A 17,523-nucleotide genomic window follows, 5' to 3' on the forward strand; every position below is an offset into this window, starting at 1 on the left:
CCCAATTGAGTGGGCTATAAAACTGCTAAGGTGGACAGGGCTGCTGCGAGCGAAGAGAGCCAAGGTGACACTGCTGTTAGAGGTCCTCACGGGACTGGCTCCAAAGTAGAACCAGCTAAACTGACTAAACTAAAATGGAAATAAAATAAAATGAACTAACTAGGTAAACGGCAAACAGTGAAATATATTATGCAATGTGACATGTTTCTTTAAAAATAAAATAAAATCAATGCCAAAATTAGTCTGATATATATCTCATCAATGTTGTGGATGAAAAAAAATTTATTCAGTGCCTGGCAGAAATGGTACAGCACATTTTGTTATATAAAAAAAGATATCCACAGGTTCAGTTAAGACATCAGTAGCACTACAGCCAAGTTAGTCTCTGAGATTCAACATGAGGCTACTGTAAAACTGTCTCCATAACATACATCTGATTTCCCCCAGCCCAACACAGCCATCGGCAGTCACTCCACCAGAGATTACAACCAAACTGACCATTTTCAGCTTACCCACTGATTTTTTTTTTTTTTTTTCCATAAAATGATCACATTTCTTGAAAAAGGGAAAATGCACATGTCAATCATACCCACAAGCATCAATTTCAGCCACAAGCAGTCTTGTACCTGCCTCTGGGATGTGGGATTGTTTGGTGAAGCAGACGACGTGTCCAAAAAGCCCATTTAAACTTGGTGTGAATTAAAAACGTATGAAGGCATGCACCGTGCCTTAAAGCACTTGAGGGAAAATATAGCCCTTGTCACATTTATATATTTGTAGAATAATACATACAGTACAATGGTTCATTATTACAGAGTTATATTCACTTAGTTTGTAAAACAATCCTTCCAGGAAGTGGAATCAGGCACAGTTTCCGATCATAATCTCTTTTGAAAGGTCTATAACATTACGTGCTGCATACTATATACTGTAGAGGAGGGCATTTTGTCATTTTTACGTTTTCCAAATCAAATCCTATGTCCTTACATAACTTCATTTAAAAATAAATATCTATTATTTTCTTTAAATTTAAAATAGTCTTTAAAGTTTGTTGTACCCCATAGTAACCCACAATTTTTATATGAAACTGAAACAAATGTGGAACATTACACATTAATCATCAATACCTAAAATTAAAAAAAAAAAAAAAAAAAAAAAAAAAAAAAAAAAAAAACAGATATAACAATTCTGAAAACAGTTCAAGAAGTAATAACATTGATAACATCAAAGAAAAACAAAAAAATAACACAAACAAAAATATAATATACAGAATTTTTTTAAAAAATGGATACAATTTGAAAATGCATTTAGCTTCTCCCCTCGTTTTCCAACCCTTGGAGAAAATATGTGCCAGTGCCCCCAAGACAAGGGACTAACACCCTTCTGTTCGACCCGTCTCTTTGGCATTTACAGAAGGGAGGAGCAGACAATGCACAGCGTCTCTGTCAGGCAAAGAGCCACAGGGCCAGTTCATTGGACGCCATGCTTCGACAGGGCGTATTATCAGGGAATAAAAACACATGTCTGCCTTGGACAATTGTGTTTCACAAGGACCAACCCCCCTCCCTCCCCTAAGAAAAACAAACACACAAAAAAAAACACGACAACAATAAAATGGACGGGATTTATTTTTTGGAGTGTGTGATGTAGCTGTTCTCGATGCACAGGACTATATAGGAGCTGGAGCAGCTACTGGAGGTTTGCTGTAAGAGCTGGCCAGTCTGCAGTGATGATGCCAGGCCGGTTACAGCGCGGTCACCCGCCCGCCATGTCTCGCAGTAGTTGTCTGTCTGCCGGTGGCCCTTGATGCTTGAACCGTGCCAAACAATTTTCTCTGGCCTGGAGAAAAATTAAACAAACCAACAAAGCAGTCAGAGCACTTCAGCTACCTCAAGGGCCCAGTGATGCCTGAGCCCCTACTAGGTCAAGGTCATGGATTCTTTTTATAATTTCAATCTTTGCTCCTTCTTGAACTATTACAAAGACATTGTTGAAAACACACACAGACAAACTCACTGTAACCATGAGATTGCCTATCAACTAAACGAAAGCTACTAATATGCTGACAGCTGAATGTTTAGGCTGTATAAATGTGTGATTTCTGGGCAAACAAAGTTGTACAGAATCAACAACTCACCATGCGCTGTCCCTGAGGATATCTCTTCCATCAAAGGAATAGATTGGTGTGTTGTCTCTCATTTTGCCCCCGTTGTCACTGAAGACAGACTCCCAACTGCTGAACAACACTTGGTCCTGCATGGAAAGAAAATAATAAGAAAAGTTCCATTTTTCCCATAAAATATCCCTCTCATATCAGAGTAAGAAAAGCAGTTCTGACAAAAATAATAATATATAAACCACAACCATGAACATAGAATAATAGAATCCTACATGGATCAAAGAATCAAAGACTCAAAGAATAATAATAAAAAAAAAAAATATTAAAAAAAAAAAATATTCAGACTTTTCCAATGACTGCAAAGGTTTTAAATAAAACTGGTGCCAGAGGTAGGATTTACTAACACTGCACCTTTGCCCTGCAGCAGTAACTCACCTTGAGGTTCACGATGGGGAGGTTGTCCCTGTCCGACTTGCGGACTATGCTGTAGAGGTCTTGAAGCTTGGAGGACAGGAAAGCTCTGAAGGTTCCCTTCAGGCCCACAGCCCGGGCCTGCTGGAAGCACAGGAAGTCCGCCCCTCGAATTCCTCGCATGTTACCCGTTTGAGGTGCGTTCAGGGCGATGAGATGCAGCTGGTTAAGAAGACACAGTTTTACATTACAAAAACATAATTTCTTTGACCTTCTCACTCATAGAGCAGGTTTAGTTTGGTTTAATTACTTTTGTAACATTTTATTTTGAGCACTTTTCAACTGACAACAGTAACCCAGAACTTTTCATAACCAGGGGCATTTCTGCTGTATGAAGAACCAACCGTAACAGATATAACATTCTTCACAAAAAACACAGCAGTTTTACTACCTAATGATAATGGCATACATCCCTTGTTTGTCCAATTTGCAATTTCTATTGATTTGTTTTTGCAGTTTGGCACTGGCTGGGTTTAATAGCTGTGATGTGTTGTACACTCTAATGATAGAGCATGTTTATGGAAGACTTGTCACCTGCCTATCAACAGTAACAGCACTGTTAGCTCCTCCAAATGTTTTTAGTATCACAGCCCACACAACTTTTTCTGAAACCATATTGTGGCCTTGGTACCTGTAGAAGACATTTCATGGTGCAACAAGCCTGGCTAAGTCCCTACATTCATAAAGGGCTATATGGGAAACTATGTAAACATTTGGTTCAAGTAAAAATATGAATGGTGGCAATGATAACAAGAAAAATATTCCAAGACACTTACTCCAGGTCCTGATGTGTGCACATGCCCAGCAGGCTGAGGCACGGGTGGGTTGGGTCGCCGTTGGGGAGTGACAGGGTATCTGTTCTCAGGCTGTGCAGGGTTTAGCCTTCCATCTGTGTGACCAGAATACCTTGGGACTGGGAATCTGGGGTCGTAACGTGGAGGGTATCTTGGGTCTGGATTGGATGGCTCCCTTCTCGGGGGCTCTATGGGTCGCTGTGGTGGAGGCTCAATGGGTCGTGTGGCAGGATTACTTTGGGAGTAGTGGCCAGCTCCGTTGTTGTGGGACTGGTCCTGGGACTGAGGGTAAAGAATAACAGGAGGAGGCTGAACCTCCGCCACCTCGTTGTCCTTCATGTGAAGAACAACCAGATTCAGAAATTACAAAACAAGACTGCCTTCTTTTCATAAATGGTGCCACAATACATTTATGTAAGTTACTTCTTCCATGCATTCAAACCTACCAGCTCTCTGTAGAAGGGACTGTATTCTCCAAGCTGTGTGAGGAAAGACACATGTAGTTAATATTGATAAATTACAATGAATGAAACACTTGAATGGAACTATATTGTTATAAAGACTATGAAACATAACCACATGTACATTCCTAATTCAAGCTCTGTAAAACCAAAGATACCATGGGAATTTCATGGATGACAAAACTGTATGACTGTACCATGACTTGTCGGAGTCCATCACGGACTCTCAGATAGAGGTCTGCTTTGTCGATGATGTAGATAAGGCTGCCCTCGGTTTGCCGTCTGGCAGTAGCAATCATAGTCTCATACGACCTCAGAACGGTAACCTGGTGAAAACAAATGCACACAATAATATTTTGTTAATGAGATTGTTTCAAAGAAAAGAATGTCTTCCAAATATCAAATTGGTCCTAGCCCCAAAGCCCCTAGTCCCAAACAAGCCCTAGCCGACTGAGAAACTACGCTGACATTTGGAATAGCTCAGGCCAGCCGTAGATATGTCAGCAGGAAAATGTATAATACAACTAAACGAAGAACTAACAGCTGGTAAAAGCCATGCAGTAAATATCTGTTAACAATTCGAGCTGTAGAGTTTAAATATTTTTAATACCTTGCAATGTCTGTCGGATACAAAGCGATATTTGAAAGTCGATGATGATGCTTCAATGCAATGATGACACTTACCCCAGAGGAGTGACCAGGTGTTCCAGGGGGGCCAGGCGGACCTGGAGGTCCAGGGACACTGACGGCTTTAAAAGAGAAGAGAGAAGGCAATTTATTCAGCCATGGAGAGGTTACTGTGCATGCATGGAAATTCTCGAGCAACCCTCCTTTCCATTCACACCTTCACACTGGGTTAGGGTTAGGGTCCAGCTCCACTGGAGTTTCCTAGTTGAAGGGTGCTTCCACTGTAGTTGTTAAGTGGCTTTGATGTTTTTAAAGCCTCTAGAAGGTAGGCCAAAGCAGTGTTTGATTTGGGAATATCCAGAAAATTATCTAAGAAATAATGTCTACTTACGGTGATTGGGTCTGTATGCTCCAGGTAGGGAGGGAGACCCGGGGGGTCCAGGAGGTCCAGGTGGCCCCGGTGGCCCTGCACGCCCATCATAACCAATTCCTGGAGCCCCTGGTGGTCCCTGAGGTCCAGGGGGGCCTTGAATGGAGTCACCCTTTGGACCCTAACATAAAAAGAGGAGCATTAATGTGTTATTTTAATTGTGACAACTAACAGAAAGCTAAAGATCCTACTGATTTTTTATTTATTTATTTATTTATTTATTTAGTTAAATTGAGGTAAAGTAAACAACCTTGACCAAGATAAATATTTATGTAAGTCTGTTGATGTGTTGAAGGTGAGGTTTGCTCACCTTAAAGCTGCTGTACAGACATTAACAGATATTGTGGGACACCTGACAAACTAGCGATGGCATTTATGTCTGTTTTCTGTCTTGAACTCACCATAAGACCTGGGCTGCCAGGAGGCCCTGGTGGGCCTTGTACTCCTCCAAAACGAGGATCATAATATCCACCGCCTGGCTCTCCCTTCTCTCCCTTCAATCCTGGATCTCCACGCTCTCCCTTCAGTTCATTCTGTTGATAGCAGGCAGGTTTTTCAGCATTACAATGCATTATCCATCTCTAGTGTGTCTATCTTAACAATAAAGTAAACATGTCATCCCCCACAAATGATGCAGGCACTCTTTGGGCTAATCAGTAACAACATATCGGGCTCTAGTTTCCCGGCGCAGCGCGGGGTGGCGCAGTGAGGCGAACCCCGCGCAGAGCTAGTTTCGACCGGCGAAGCGGGAGAGGCGGACAGTGTCCAAGTTTCGCAGGCGGAGGTTCGCCGAGATGGGAGTGGCGGCGCAGCGGGGGGAGGTGCCGACAGATTCAGCTTGGCGTAGTGACAGTTTCGTGCTAAAAGGCTTCGCCGAGGTGCGCCAAAAGCTCGCCGTCTGAAACCACGTCTACTTTCAGCGCAAGGCGGAGCGGAGCTGGCGCAGTGGAAGTTTGGCTGGCTGGCGCACATCACCAAAACCTCACGATCAGCACAAACGGTGCCAATTTTCTTTGATCTGACATCAGCTGTGACGGGACAGTTGATATGGAGATATATGTATGTGCTGATTGTGATCGTAGTATTGAATAGTGTTTTTTTCGGTATTTATTGCATCGTTCATGTGTCTAACATCCCGGAAGCCTGCCTGTGAGGTTTTGGTGACGTGTCCGCACTGCTCGCCGGTCTCCGCTCCGCGCCTGTCTCCTGAGCTCCGCTCCGCCCGCGGCAATAGACCTCCTTGTCAGCTGTGTAAACTTTCATTACGCCTTCACGCAGCGCATTTTAAAGGCAAGGACAGGGGCTCATTTGATTGGTTACATGTGAATCGGCTGTGTCAAACCCACTCCATGCCTTCTCTCCTCCCCTCCGCCGGTAGGAGGGATGGCGGAGTACTTGCGCCACCGAGAACGGCGTGCCAAACTTGGAAAATCCGCCTGGCCACACCCAGTTGGCGAAGCGCATCTGCGCTACGCCCCCGCCTCGCCTGGTCTGCGAAACTAGAGCCCATCTTCTTTACACTTATGTAGCGGTTATGGCCTTTCAGCGTTTGAGGCCATTGGGTGTAACTGCTAAAGTGATTAATCCCTCAAAATTTCATGAAAATTGGATGAGTGATGTCTGACATAAATTGTGTGAGTAAGAAAACTGACAATGAATTATAGTAACCCTATTAGGCCAATTAGTGTAACTTGCAAAGATAACTCGTCATGTGTACGAAGTTCTAGGTCAGTCAGTCAGTCAAAATTAGACATTTTGACCTTAAATCATAGCAAAATGTCATGTTTGAGATTTTTTATTTTTTTATTTATATTTGATCAGATTTTGTATTTATTTATCTATTTATTTGTCATGCTGGCCTCATTTAGCCATAAATTAATGTTTTAAAATCCCAGAACATAGTGCCAATATCACTCATCCCTCCAAATCACATCAGAATTGGAAAAGTGGTCTTTTACACGAAGAACTTGAGTAAGGCTTTAAAGTCAATGAACTATTCAGCAGTCACAGTGACAAACAAACCAAATTGACAATCTGGCACAGCATGCAGTCTAAAATTCATGAGGTATGTTCCATTATCTTTTAACAAACTACAAAATTATTTATGTAATATTGCGATACATTTCTGATGCATGTCCACACTAAATTTCTTACCTTGAATGCATAAATATCAAAGCCGTAGCCTGTTCCTGCAGAAGAACAAACCGGTGTTTTAGTATTGATGTACTAAAAATTCAATGCAAAACAAGCACAAAAAAGAGGATATGTATTAAAGGCAATGTGTGTATATTTTAGAGAGGTGTCAGTATTTACCGGGTATTCCTGGAAGTCCAGGCTCACCACGGTCACCTTTTTCCCCTTTAGTCGCTACACACAAAAACAAAAAATATATGTTTTTTTTTTTTTTCATACAGTAGAATTAGACACCGTATATTCCATGAATATGTAACTGACATTAGCACAGTCAAACTGTTTGCATACTGTCTTGTGTGCTTCATCAAGTTGTTGACAGTCTAATCTCATGACAATAGAAAGTCTGTCCTGCTCAGACTACGATAGCTGGATCAAACTGAAATTAAGATAGAATGGTTTATCTCTCAAGACAGTTAAAACCCCTTTTTAAATCTCTCTTTCTTGACTAGGAGGTTTACTTATCTTCTCTGTTTTAATCCCTCTCTTCCAGAACTTCTCTCCCAGCATATTATGTACTGCCGTTAAAACAACAAACCGTGTGTGTGTCAGGAGGGCATACCTGGGTAATTCCTTGAGGTGTCATCATAGCGCTAAAAACAGAAAGGAAAAAAAAAAAAAACAAAGATTCTAAGAGAGGCAATTACCAGCACTAAGAGCCTGGGGAGGAAGGGATATGTTTTGTCTACAGCACATGATGGCTAGTAAATAACACCATTCATAAACCACCCACAACCACAACTGGTAATAATTTCCCACCCTACAAACAACACATGAAAAGCATTTCATGCTCATACACAGATACATTACAAACATTGCTGAAGCCCTTTAACTGTTCCGGCTGACATGAGGAGGCACTGTTTTCAAAATGCAAATATGTTTTGGTTTTTAGTTTTTAGCCTGCAGAGGACACAAAGAATGTCTGAGTTTTGTATTACAATTGCTGCAGTGCTTATGCTAGGTTAATGGCCTATGGGGGATTTCCACGAGCATGATGGAGGGAGGGTGGGGGGGCTAAGTATCTTCTATTATGACTACTACTACTAGTGATCATTGGATGGATTCACATGAAAGGAACAGCTCCCCCAAAACACAAAAAACAGTTTTTCTCACTAACCCCTAGTGCAGTCTATCCATCCAGATAGTTTCTGCCACATCTTCCTATTAAAATTTTATAGGGTGAAATGATTCTTTCCAAAAACTACAGCCAGGATACCAGGATACCAAAATCCACAGCCCTCAGGTGTGAACAGTGTAGTTGGGAACTATTTCCTGACACAGAACAGTGCAACTTATTAGAGTGTAATTCCCATCCAATAAGTATGATGAATAGGAGACAGTGAAAGGAAGATCACAGCAGAGTGGAAACCTCACCAAATCACACAGAAACTATCTGAATAGACAGACTGCACTTGAGGTATACTGGGAAATATCTCCCTTTGTGTTTTGGGTGAACTGTTCTTTTAACTGGCATGTAGAATTGTTGAAAAGTTGATGTTGCTAATGACATTGGTCATTCCCTTGTATGGAAATAAAGACTTTAGATCATGTGTACTCACGTTGAAGCGATCCAGAGGAATGGCTGGTCCAGGGGGTCCGGGTGGTCCAGGTGGGCCAGGAGGTCCCTGTTGAAAATAAAGTTGTTTCCTCTTTGTTACTGTATGATGTGGGCTACAATAGTTAATATTCATTTCATTATGGTGGCAAGATTGATGAGATTCCTCCAAGACCCAAGGAGCTTCATACCAAAACTAGATATCCAACATTTGAACAATTTGACAGCTACATTTATAAAGTCATTACTGGTACTTATGTAAAAACTTAACTAGACATAGTGTAGTATTATTTTTATTAGCTCTCCTGAGGCATGTTCTTTAATCTGTCAAATGATGACAGATTAAACTAATAAACTGCATGTTGTCCAAATGGCAGGAAGAGGTTAAGTGTTTAAAAACAGTTTGAATTTCAATACCCAGAAGTCATGTAATGTAAGGTCTTTGTAATTGTAACTAACTACAATGCAAGGTCCTATGTATCAGGCTGGCAAATGATGAAATGTTGGTGAGACTGGCTTCTCCCAGGTTGAATGCTTCCTTGCTGCTAGGAGACCACACTACACACATTTGTTTAGACACATGCAGAAAAATTATGGGATCTCTATTTGGGAGGATGGGATGCTTTTCTCTTTACAACCCCTATTAGATTTAGCCTTATACGACGTGTGGATTTTTACCTAACAGCCCGGTCCAGTGCAGCTGTAAATGTCACGCACTGAACATTAGATGCCAATCACATTCAGTGCATTTAATGTCTATTTGTGAAGTCAGCCTGCCGGGGCAAAAACAAATACTCACAGGATAACCGTAGCCAGCACCGGTACCTGGCTCTCCTCTCTCGCCCTTGTATCCATTTACACCAGGACGACCCTGAAAGGAGAAAGTCAGAATAAACACAAGAATTTATGTGGAAGAAAACGTACGGGGAGCAGCATGACAAGCAGAGCCAGATGTAACTTTATAACCGTCCAGACTTTGAATATTAAAACTTGATGACAGAAGCTCTCTGACAGGAAAAGGGTACTCACAGGTCTTCCGGGCATTCCAATTTCACCCTTCAAGCCAGGAGGCCCATACTGGCCCTACACATGAATCATGACACAAAACACAACATCAGCCCACTGGAGAACATTTTATAAAAATACATTTCACTGTCTTACTGTTGATCTGTGACTGGAAGTGAATTGAAACCATTTTTTAATTTAAAATGTCCTTTGTCTTTATGGTATGTGATATTGTATATCTATAATGTTTTAATACTTACAGGAGGTCCAACCGGTCCAGCAGGTCCTCTGTCTCCCTACACACGAATCAAATCAAACTTACATTAAATGCTGTTCATGTCACAACACACTTCACACCGGCTTTAGGAAGAGTATGGAAAGCAAGCAAATAAGTCTCAACGGAAACAATTAGACAAACATAATGCAGCCCACAAAAGGCACAAATGTAGACAGCAAGGACAACAACAATTTGACAAGACAAATACAAACGTGCATGCGTGCATATATGAATGTGTGAAGGAGAGAGAAATCAAAAGAAGCAAGACTCACCTTCTGACCCACAAGACCTCCCATATGCAAAGGATTTCCATCAGGTCCGATGATTAAGCCTGGCTCTCCCTTCTCCCCCTGAACGCAGCACCAACAAGACAACAGAGACACAATTAACATTTCAATAAATGTACATGCAATGAACTGCACCAACCAAGAAATGTCATTCATCTTTTTGTCTTGTTGTCGTATGAAAGAGGACTGAATGAACTGATAAATAAACAGATGAATAGAAATTCTGATTGTGCGTGCAAAGTCATCAATAGCAGAACATGATTTTATATGCAGTAAACTGAACTGTGTACACTCTATAAATAGCATTACATAAACATTATTAAAAATGGCACTGTAGCCACAAATATTGTACAGTATGTTCTTATGGAATATGTAATCACAGTCACTTGCTCATGTTGGTTTGAACGTTAAAAGCCTTCACTTATCATCCTCTGCCTTCAACAGTTAGGTCAAATTTTAATATTTTGTATTCATAAAAATGTGAAAAGCAATGAAAGACAAGGAACGCTGTAATTACCTTCAGTCCATACCCTGGTGGGCCTGGGTCGCCTCTGTCACCCTTTGGTCCAATAGGGCCCTAGGCGGACACACGGAATATGTATGAGAATAACATTTTAAAATAACAACAGATGAGAACGGCATCCATTTAGATGCACAGGAACAGCCTGGGTTCCCCGAGATCAAAATCAAGCAAACACAGTAGGACCTCCCATTAATCTGCAGTTTCTGGTACAATGCTGTTTCTGAACTGCTGAGTGGGCCAGCTGTCTCACCAGCCTGTTGTTTTTCAGGCACTGAGCATGGAAATTATGGGATGAGAGGCTGTGGGCTGTGTGCGGTAGTAGGTGCAGTGTGGTGTCAGTGTGGTTCAGATGAGTGTTTAACGGCTGCTGAGTTTGGCTATAGAAGACTCTGGCATGCCATGATTTACTGTTGAGCTAACCGGAGGCATTGTGGTTGTTGAGGGAAATTAATGTTGCATTGATCCGAGTGTGCAGAGGTCTCCTATAAGGCTTGCCTCCAAGGCTTTAGCTAAGTGAGATGTTGTAGATTTACAACAAAACTTGACAAATTTGTGAAAATCTGGATTAATATTGACAAATGGCTACGATGACATAATAGTAGGCAGACTGGATAAAATGTTACATGTAGCAATTTTGAAATGACTTACAGGGAATCCAGCTTGACCAGGCAATCCAGGTCCTCCCTGTACAGGAAAGAAAGCCACCATTAATGAATGCTTAAATAATATTTTATCTTGTAAGATGATTACCCACAATATCCTCTAAACTGGCCAAAGACCAATGCAAGTTTCCTGTAAGGCAGGAATCTGTAACAATCTTGTTTCCTACAATCTTTGGTGCTGTAGTGTTTTTGCTTTTTAGAAATTATTTGGCAATCAAATGGTTTATTCAGGACTGTGACATCTTTTATCTTGGATTTTGAGTTTCTGCCGGTGGTGTTCTTTTGTCTGTTCAGCCACGGTGCCTATCACTGCTCGTGCTAACTGCCAATTTCCTCCTCTATTCCAAACTACTGTTGCTGCTGCCGAAAGGAGTCGAAAATGTGCCAGCTCCTGTCTGCCAGAGGATTTCCCAATGAAAGACCGACTTCACACCCGGTGTTCAACAGCAAAGGATATTGCTCTCACAAACTATCGAGTAAACAACAATAATATTGCATTGATTAGGATGCATTCAAGGGTTGTTTTGATTGTAAGTGTGATTTATTGTATTGCGATCTATAAAAACTAAGCTACAGTAGCAATGCACTTTGGGGTTTTTTCAGCCACTGACGGTGCAAACATTTGTTGAGCGACAGCATAATAACAACCATCACGCAACGGTGGAAATGAAAACACTACTTCTACCGACTGTGATGGGCAGGTCTGACTCATTTCTTAAAGGTAGGCTGCAACATAAATGCAGCCTTCATTCAATGTTGAAAATTACAAGGATGACATTAATGACCTAAGAATGGAAACAGATGTTGATCTAGGGTTGTGGTTGTGTTCTCAAAAGGTCGCATGCCAATAACACTCTTCCTGCTTTCCAATAAAGTTACACTATATTTAAATGTGTCAGGTTAAAATGAACTAGCCAAGACTGATGTGTTTCGGTAACAGAGCTTCCATAATTACAACAAGGTAATTACATATTTCCCCTCATACTATAAATCATCGTTTAGCGGCGTTTGTCTGTCCTGGGGTAGATAGTCCTCGCAAAGTTTAGAGTTAGAGGCGTATGATCAACACTGTAAGCATTATAGAAAGCATGCAAGAACATACAGGACTTTTGAATACTATAATGTATATGACCATACAATCTTCAGTCCTATTTAGACAAACCTAATCACACAATGTAATCCTCTTGAGTCAATCTGCAAAGTTCTCTCATAGTATTTTAGTGTCAATGTCACCGTGCAGGCATTAATACATACCTGAGGTCCAACATTTCCTACAACACCATCGTACTGCGGGGACACAAAGAGAGGTAAGAGTTATTGAAGTGTATAGTTTAGGGTTAAGGGTAAAGTTAAGGGAGGTAATCTGGATAAAAAGAAATAAGAAGGGTGTCATTTAAAAATAATATTACTGCAGCAGTGAAAACAAAAATGTATGGCATTTTCACCAACAATACCAGTTCTGAGAGATGAACATATGAGCAACAACACAGATCAAACCCTCTCACTTTCAGTAGCACTCAGATATAATGTAGGTTTATCCATTGGTTTCTATTTGTGAAGCAAAGGAAGTTGATGAGTCCTTGTTGGGACAGATTTCGAACAGCAATGCTGACATCACTGTTCCTCTAACTCTAAATATTGCATATTTGCATATCCGTGCCTTTGTGGGACTTACACTGCCAGATGGTTGATAGATGATCTGTCCTGGGGGTCCAGGTGGGCCTGGTGGTCCCGTGAGTCCAGTTCCATCTCGGCCTGGCTCACCCTAATACCACAGCACACACACAAAAAGATAATTGACTGACACCTTAGCAACATGTCCAACACTGGAAATGAATCACATGTTCAGTCCGGGACAAGTTTGGTCCAGTTTTACAGATTTGAAGTCAAAGTTTCGAACAGAAGCGTCTTTGGAAGAGGTTAGCTCACAAATTTTTTTTGTTTTTAACTTGTGGAAGACTTTAAAGGTCTAACAGTTAAAAATAACTTTTAGTGGATAGAAGGAGTTGAAACTACAGAGGTGGTCTGTCTTGCTTATTTCAGTAGACGACTGGATTATCATCTGTGATTGCTTTGTGGTAAACATTCTACATGGCAGAATAGTTATTCAGTGTTTAACACAATACTCACCCTCTCTCCTTTGTCACCTTGCTCGCCCCTTGGTCCCTGTAAAATGAGGAAGAATGAAAGAGGAGATACATGAACAAAAGTAAAACTTGTGCATATATTGCCAGTGAAAAGCCCCATAAAGTCCTAACAAAGACGAGGGAAACCACATCCTCCTATCTGGAAAGGAAACTGGAACAACAGGATCAAAGACATCCTTCATGAATTAAGTCAAAAAGGCTTTTTAATCCATAGGCTCGTTCTACGAACAGGAAATAACCTTAAAAAACTTCAACAAGTTCCAGTCCAAGCCTTCATTGAGGAAGAGAACAAGACAATAAAAGCATTTCAATGCTTGTTTCTCTCCAGCTCACAGAACAAGCTGATGGATTAAAGGATTTTAAATTTCACTCATGAAGAATACCTTGGATTTCTTTTCTTATCTCAAGTGCAAAGCACACACTGAACAGTCCCTGTGCTGTTCACAACCATCACAAGATACACATAAAATTGATACATAGTGAATTGTAGGACTGAGCCACGTTCTGCTCAACATGAAATCTGGAGGTAAGGAGAGGCAAAAAAATCGACTGTGGGTGATCAACTATACATTGCGCAACTGCAAATAAATCACTATCCTATAGAACAACTGCCTGTGTGGGTGCAACCAAAAGTATTAAACCACTAGATGTAAGACAAGAAGTGTCATAAACCCTGTTACTGCCTGAAGAAAAGATCGGAGTCAAATATTTGCAAATACTTCTTGTGTGTTTTAGTCCATGAAGGTTTCATTGGATAGGAAAATAGCTTTTCTTCGTGTGGGTGTTTTGTTTAGTTATTTATTTCAGTCTACTTCTAGGCTAATTTTATTGAACTATGAACAGTTATACAGTATTCTTATTGCATACTACCAAATAAACACATAATTTGTACCACAAAAACTTTAACATCTTTCCTGGTGCTGGAAACGCATTTTTACAGTATTGGTTGTTATATTTTTTGTTGACACACTGTGGCATCGGCACTTTTATCTACTGTACAGCTGGCAGAGTGGTGCCAACATTTTCTGCTGCTATTCAAGCTGCAGTTTGGTTGTATTTTCATCAAAAAAAAAAAAAAAAAGCTTTTTCACAACCATGAAGTACTGGAGAGGATCTTTTTGTCACAGGCTGCCATGCATCACCTGTGATGGCTCATAGAGGACAGTAGCCGCATTCACTCATGAATATTTGACAACTCAGCGGAAAATAAAATAAAAAAAAAAGAAATCTAATTATCAGGGGAATTTTGCACCCTTACTCTACATTTCATGGCCATATTTTTCACTTTCCAATGTTTTTCCCCTAAGCCTCCAATATCTCATCCTGGAACACGATGGAAACACAATGAGCTGCAGGAAGACAGTCATCAGGAAATATTTTAAAGTCAGTTAAGGCTCTGAGTTTGGCAGCTTGCTTTATCTTAATTGTAATATGGTAAATGCAATATTATAAAAAGAACTAAAGATTGTTTGCAACCATGATTTGACCTGTGTGTGGTTTAGAAATGAAAGGAATGTTGCAGCCACCACTGGAAGCCAGAGTGCCAGATGGAGAGAGGAAGTCGGGCTCTTACCTGAGGCCCAGGGAAGCCGTCCAACCCCGGCCGCCCGTCTCTTCCCTGAGGACCCTCACTGCCCTTCTGACCTGGGAGGCCGGGCAACCCAGCTTTACCCTGCACAAATCCATACATTCAAGTCACTTAAAGTAAAGAACGAAATGAAGTGGATATGATCTGACATGGAATGGAATGAGTTTATTTGTCATTGCACGACAAGTTACAATGAAAATTATTCTAATATTCAAAGATTCATTAATATTAATATTCTAAGATTCAATGTAACATACTTTGAAGGTACTTTTTGAACTTCTGCATTCATTTGTCCTTGTTTTCAGTGTCCACAGCTAGTAGCATGTGTAAGCAGCACTAAATACACGGCAGCAACAACTGTAACTTCATCAGACCATGCTGATTACCCTTATTCCTTCCCCATATCTCGAACCAGTAGAGCCTCAACTGCTGACGTCTTGTTTTACTGTTTTTATCTTTGTTTCTCAAGTGTTTTTTTTTCCCAGTTGCATTTGTGTGCTTCTCTTCCATTGTATTGTATGGAAATTACATCCAAAAAAGTGAGGTCATCCTATATTCGAGGACTATACAGTTATATGCCATCATGCATTCAAAACAGCAGGTGGCGATAGCGAGAGTGAGCACAGTGACGCACAGCACTCTGGTGGAAAAAAAAGATGAAGAGCCAAGTTGGGCCAATTTGCCAAGTTGCCTGTGGCCAAAAAGAGTTAGCCTGAAGAAGTCAGCTTATTTCTATTTTTGTTTTCAAGTTTGTTCAAGATTCAAGATTCAAGATTCAAGGTTTATTTGTCACATGCATGAATGTACAGGTACAGCAGCAGTCCTCCGTTTTATTACAATCAAGGCTGTTTTTTTTTCTATCAGTGAGATTTGTTTCAAGTTCAATACTATTCTACAATTTGACTATATGTTTGCTGGTGAATGCACTTTTTGATGCACTGCGATGGTTTGGTTGTTTGGTTTTGACTGATCTAAAATATGCTGTAAATCAGCCTACCGTTCTTTATTTATGCTTTACTTTTTTATTTTTGTAATAATAAACTATTTTCTTCTCTTCTTTTTTTTTTTTTTTGACAAATACTGGTGTTGAAAAGAGGGGCTCTCTTATAATCAGGGTCATCTTATATTCAGGACAAAACAGGGGGTAAGCAGATCAACTCATGGCAGATCATGACAAGTACTTACAGGCAATCCAGGCACACCAGCAGGACCCTGAAAGCACAAAATTGCCTCAGTTATTCACACGTTATATCCTCAACAATGTATTATTGTATTGTAGAACACATTTTGGACAATTGAAAAAAGCTGACCAACATCATGGACAATTACAATACCCCAGCTACATGTGAAAATCTGCATACAAAATGACTGTGTATGCAGAAATGTGCAACCAAGAAAAAAATAATAGAAACAAAACAAAATAATAAAAACCATCAGTCAGATCTGTGATCAGAGGCTTGATCAAAGGCTTGTAACACAGATGTTCAGAAACTGCACACAAAAAAACTGTGTGTACTGAAGAGGAACCACGTTTCATTTAAAACTAGATTCTGTTTGAGTGATAAATCTCTACTTCCCAGTCTTTAGTCGCTCAATAAGCATTACTAACCTGTCTTCCTTCAGGTCCTCTAACACCAGGAAGTCCGTTTGAGAAAGCTCCACCCGAGCCCTCCATGTCATCCTTCAAACAAACACAAATGATTTTATGTCAAGCAGTCACATAATATGGACAAACCTACAGTATAATGGGATTTTTTTTTCTTGTTTCTTTCATCCAGAGGTTTTCATAGGCCACCTGGGATTTTTTTTTTATCTCTTCAGTATTTTTTTTTCCCTTTTCAGTCCAGATTTTCTCCCTGCCCAAACATATAAACAAACTAACACCATCAACTTCACTTTTCTGTGTGTGTATATGTCATATTCTAAGGCAGAGTGTGGCTCAGGCTTACATAGCTGTGGCACTATGGATGGAACAAAATGATATTAAACTGAGAGATACAGAATTTGAGACATATTTTTAAGCATATTTTTTGAAGTCTTTTGATCATAAATTGTGATGTGATATTTGCCTGCAGTGTTACTGTTGCCTTACTACTGTTTCTACTGCCACTGCTCAGTTGGAGTGGTTGCAGTGTAATTGATTGCTTCAATATATTTCTTTTTTTTTTTCATACTAAGTGTTTCCCCCATAATTTTATTTCACTCAGGGTGCAAAATCCTCTCCAACATTTAAACCAGTGAAAGTCCTTTAGGGTTATAGCTTTTTAGGACAAGGTGACCCAACATCCTTTCAGTAGCAGAGAAACTCTTAAATTATTAAATGAAGAACTAATTTAGGAAAAAAAAAAACATAACCAAACAGCTACTGGATAAAATGTGCCAACAGA

General features: G+C 40.4%; 1 protein-coding gene across 2 annotated transcripts in view; it reads right to left on the bottom strand.

The window, feature by feature from the left end:
• Positions 1-248: 248 nt before the first annotated feature.
• col18a1a (collagen type XVIII alpha 1 chain a) overlaps positions 249-17,523 on the bottom strand; it is an 87,715-nt gene continuing 70,440 nt past the window's right edge. For both annotated transcript variants that reach the window (XM_030081354.1, XM_030081353.1), the window contains 25 exons: positions 16,746-16,817; positions 16,322-16,348; positions 15,122-15,220; positions 13,532-13,567; positions 13,077-13,166; positions 12,656-12,688; positions 11,388-11,423; positions 10,734-10,793; positions 10,202-10,279; positions 9,913-9,948; positions 9,677-9,730; positions 9,447-9,518; positions 8,652-8,717; positions 7,655-7,685; positions 7,216-7,269; positions 7,057-7,091; positions 5,304-5,435; positions 4,864-5,023; positions 4,530-4,594; positions 4,043-4,171; positions 3,831-3,863; positions 3,367-3,717; positions 2,555-2,752; positions 2,138-2,253; positions 249-1,839 (listed from right to left, as the gene is read on the bottom strand). In XM_030081354.1, the coding sequence (XP_029937214.1) occupies positions 1,626-1,839; positions 2,138-2,253; positions 2,555-2,752; positions 3,367-3,717; positions 3,831-3,863; positions 4,043-4,171; positions 4,530-4,594; positions 4,864-5,023; positions 5,304-5,435; positions 7,057-7,091; positions 7,216-7,269; positions 7,655-7,685; positions 8,652-8,717; positions 9,447-9,518; positions 9,677-9,730; positions 9,913-9,948; positions 10,202-10,279; positions 10,734-10,793; positions 11,388-11,423; positions 12,656-12,688; positions 13,077-13,166; positions 13,532-13,567; positions 15,122-15,220; positions 16,322-16,348; positions 16,746-16,817 (2,277 nt within the window). In that variant the 3' untranslated portion in view covers positions 249-1,625. The remainder of the gene's footprint in view (positions 1,840-2,137; positions 2,254-2,554; positions 2,753-3,366; positions 3,718-3,830; positions 3,864-4,042; positions 4,172-4,529; positions 4,595-4,863; positions 5,024-5,303; positions 5,436-7,056; positions 7,092-7,215; positions 7,270-7,654; positions 7,686-8,651; positions 8,718-9,446; positions 9,519-9,676; positions 9,731-9,912; positions 9,949-10,201; positions 10,280-10,733; positions 10,794-11,387; positions 11,424-12,655; positions 12,689-13,076; positions 13,167-13,531; positions 13,568-15,121; positions 15,221-16,321; positions 16,349-16,745; positions 16,818-17,523) is intronic.

Source organism: Myripristis murdjan, chromosome 21 (genome assembly GCF_902150065.1).
Source record: "Myripristis murdjan chromosome 21, fMyrMur1.1, whole genome shotgun sequence".
Taxonomy (NCBI): Eukaryota; Metazoa; Chordata; class Actinopteri; order Holocentriformes; family Holocentridae; genus Myripristis; species Myripristis murdjan.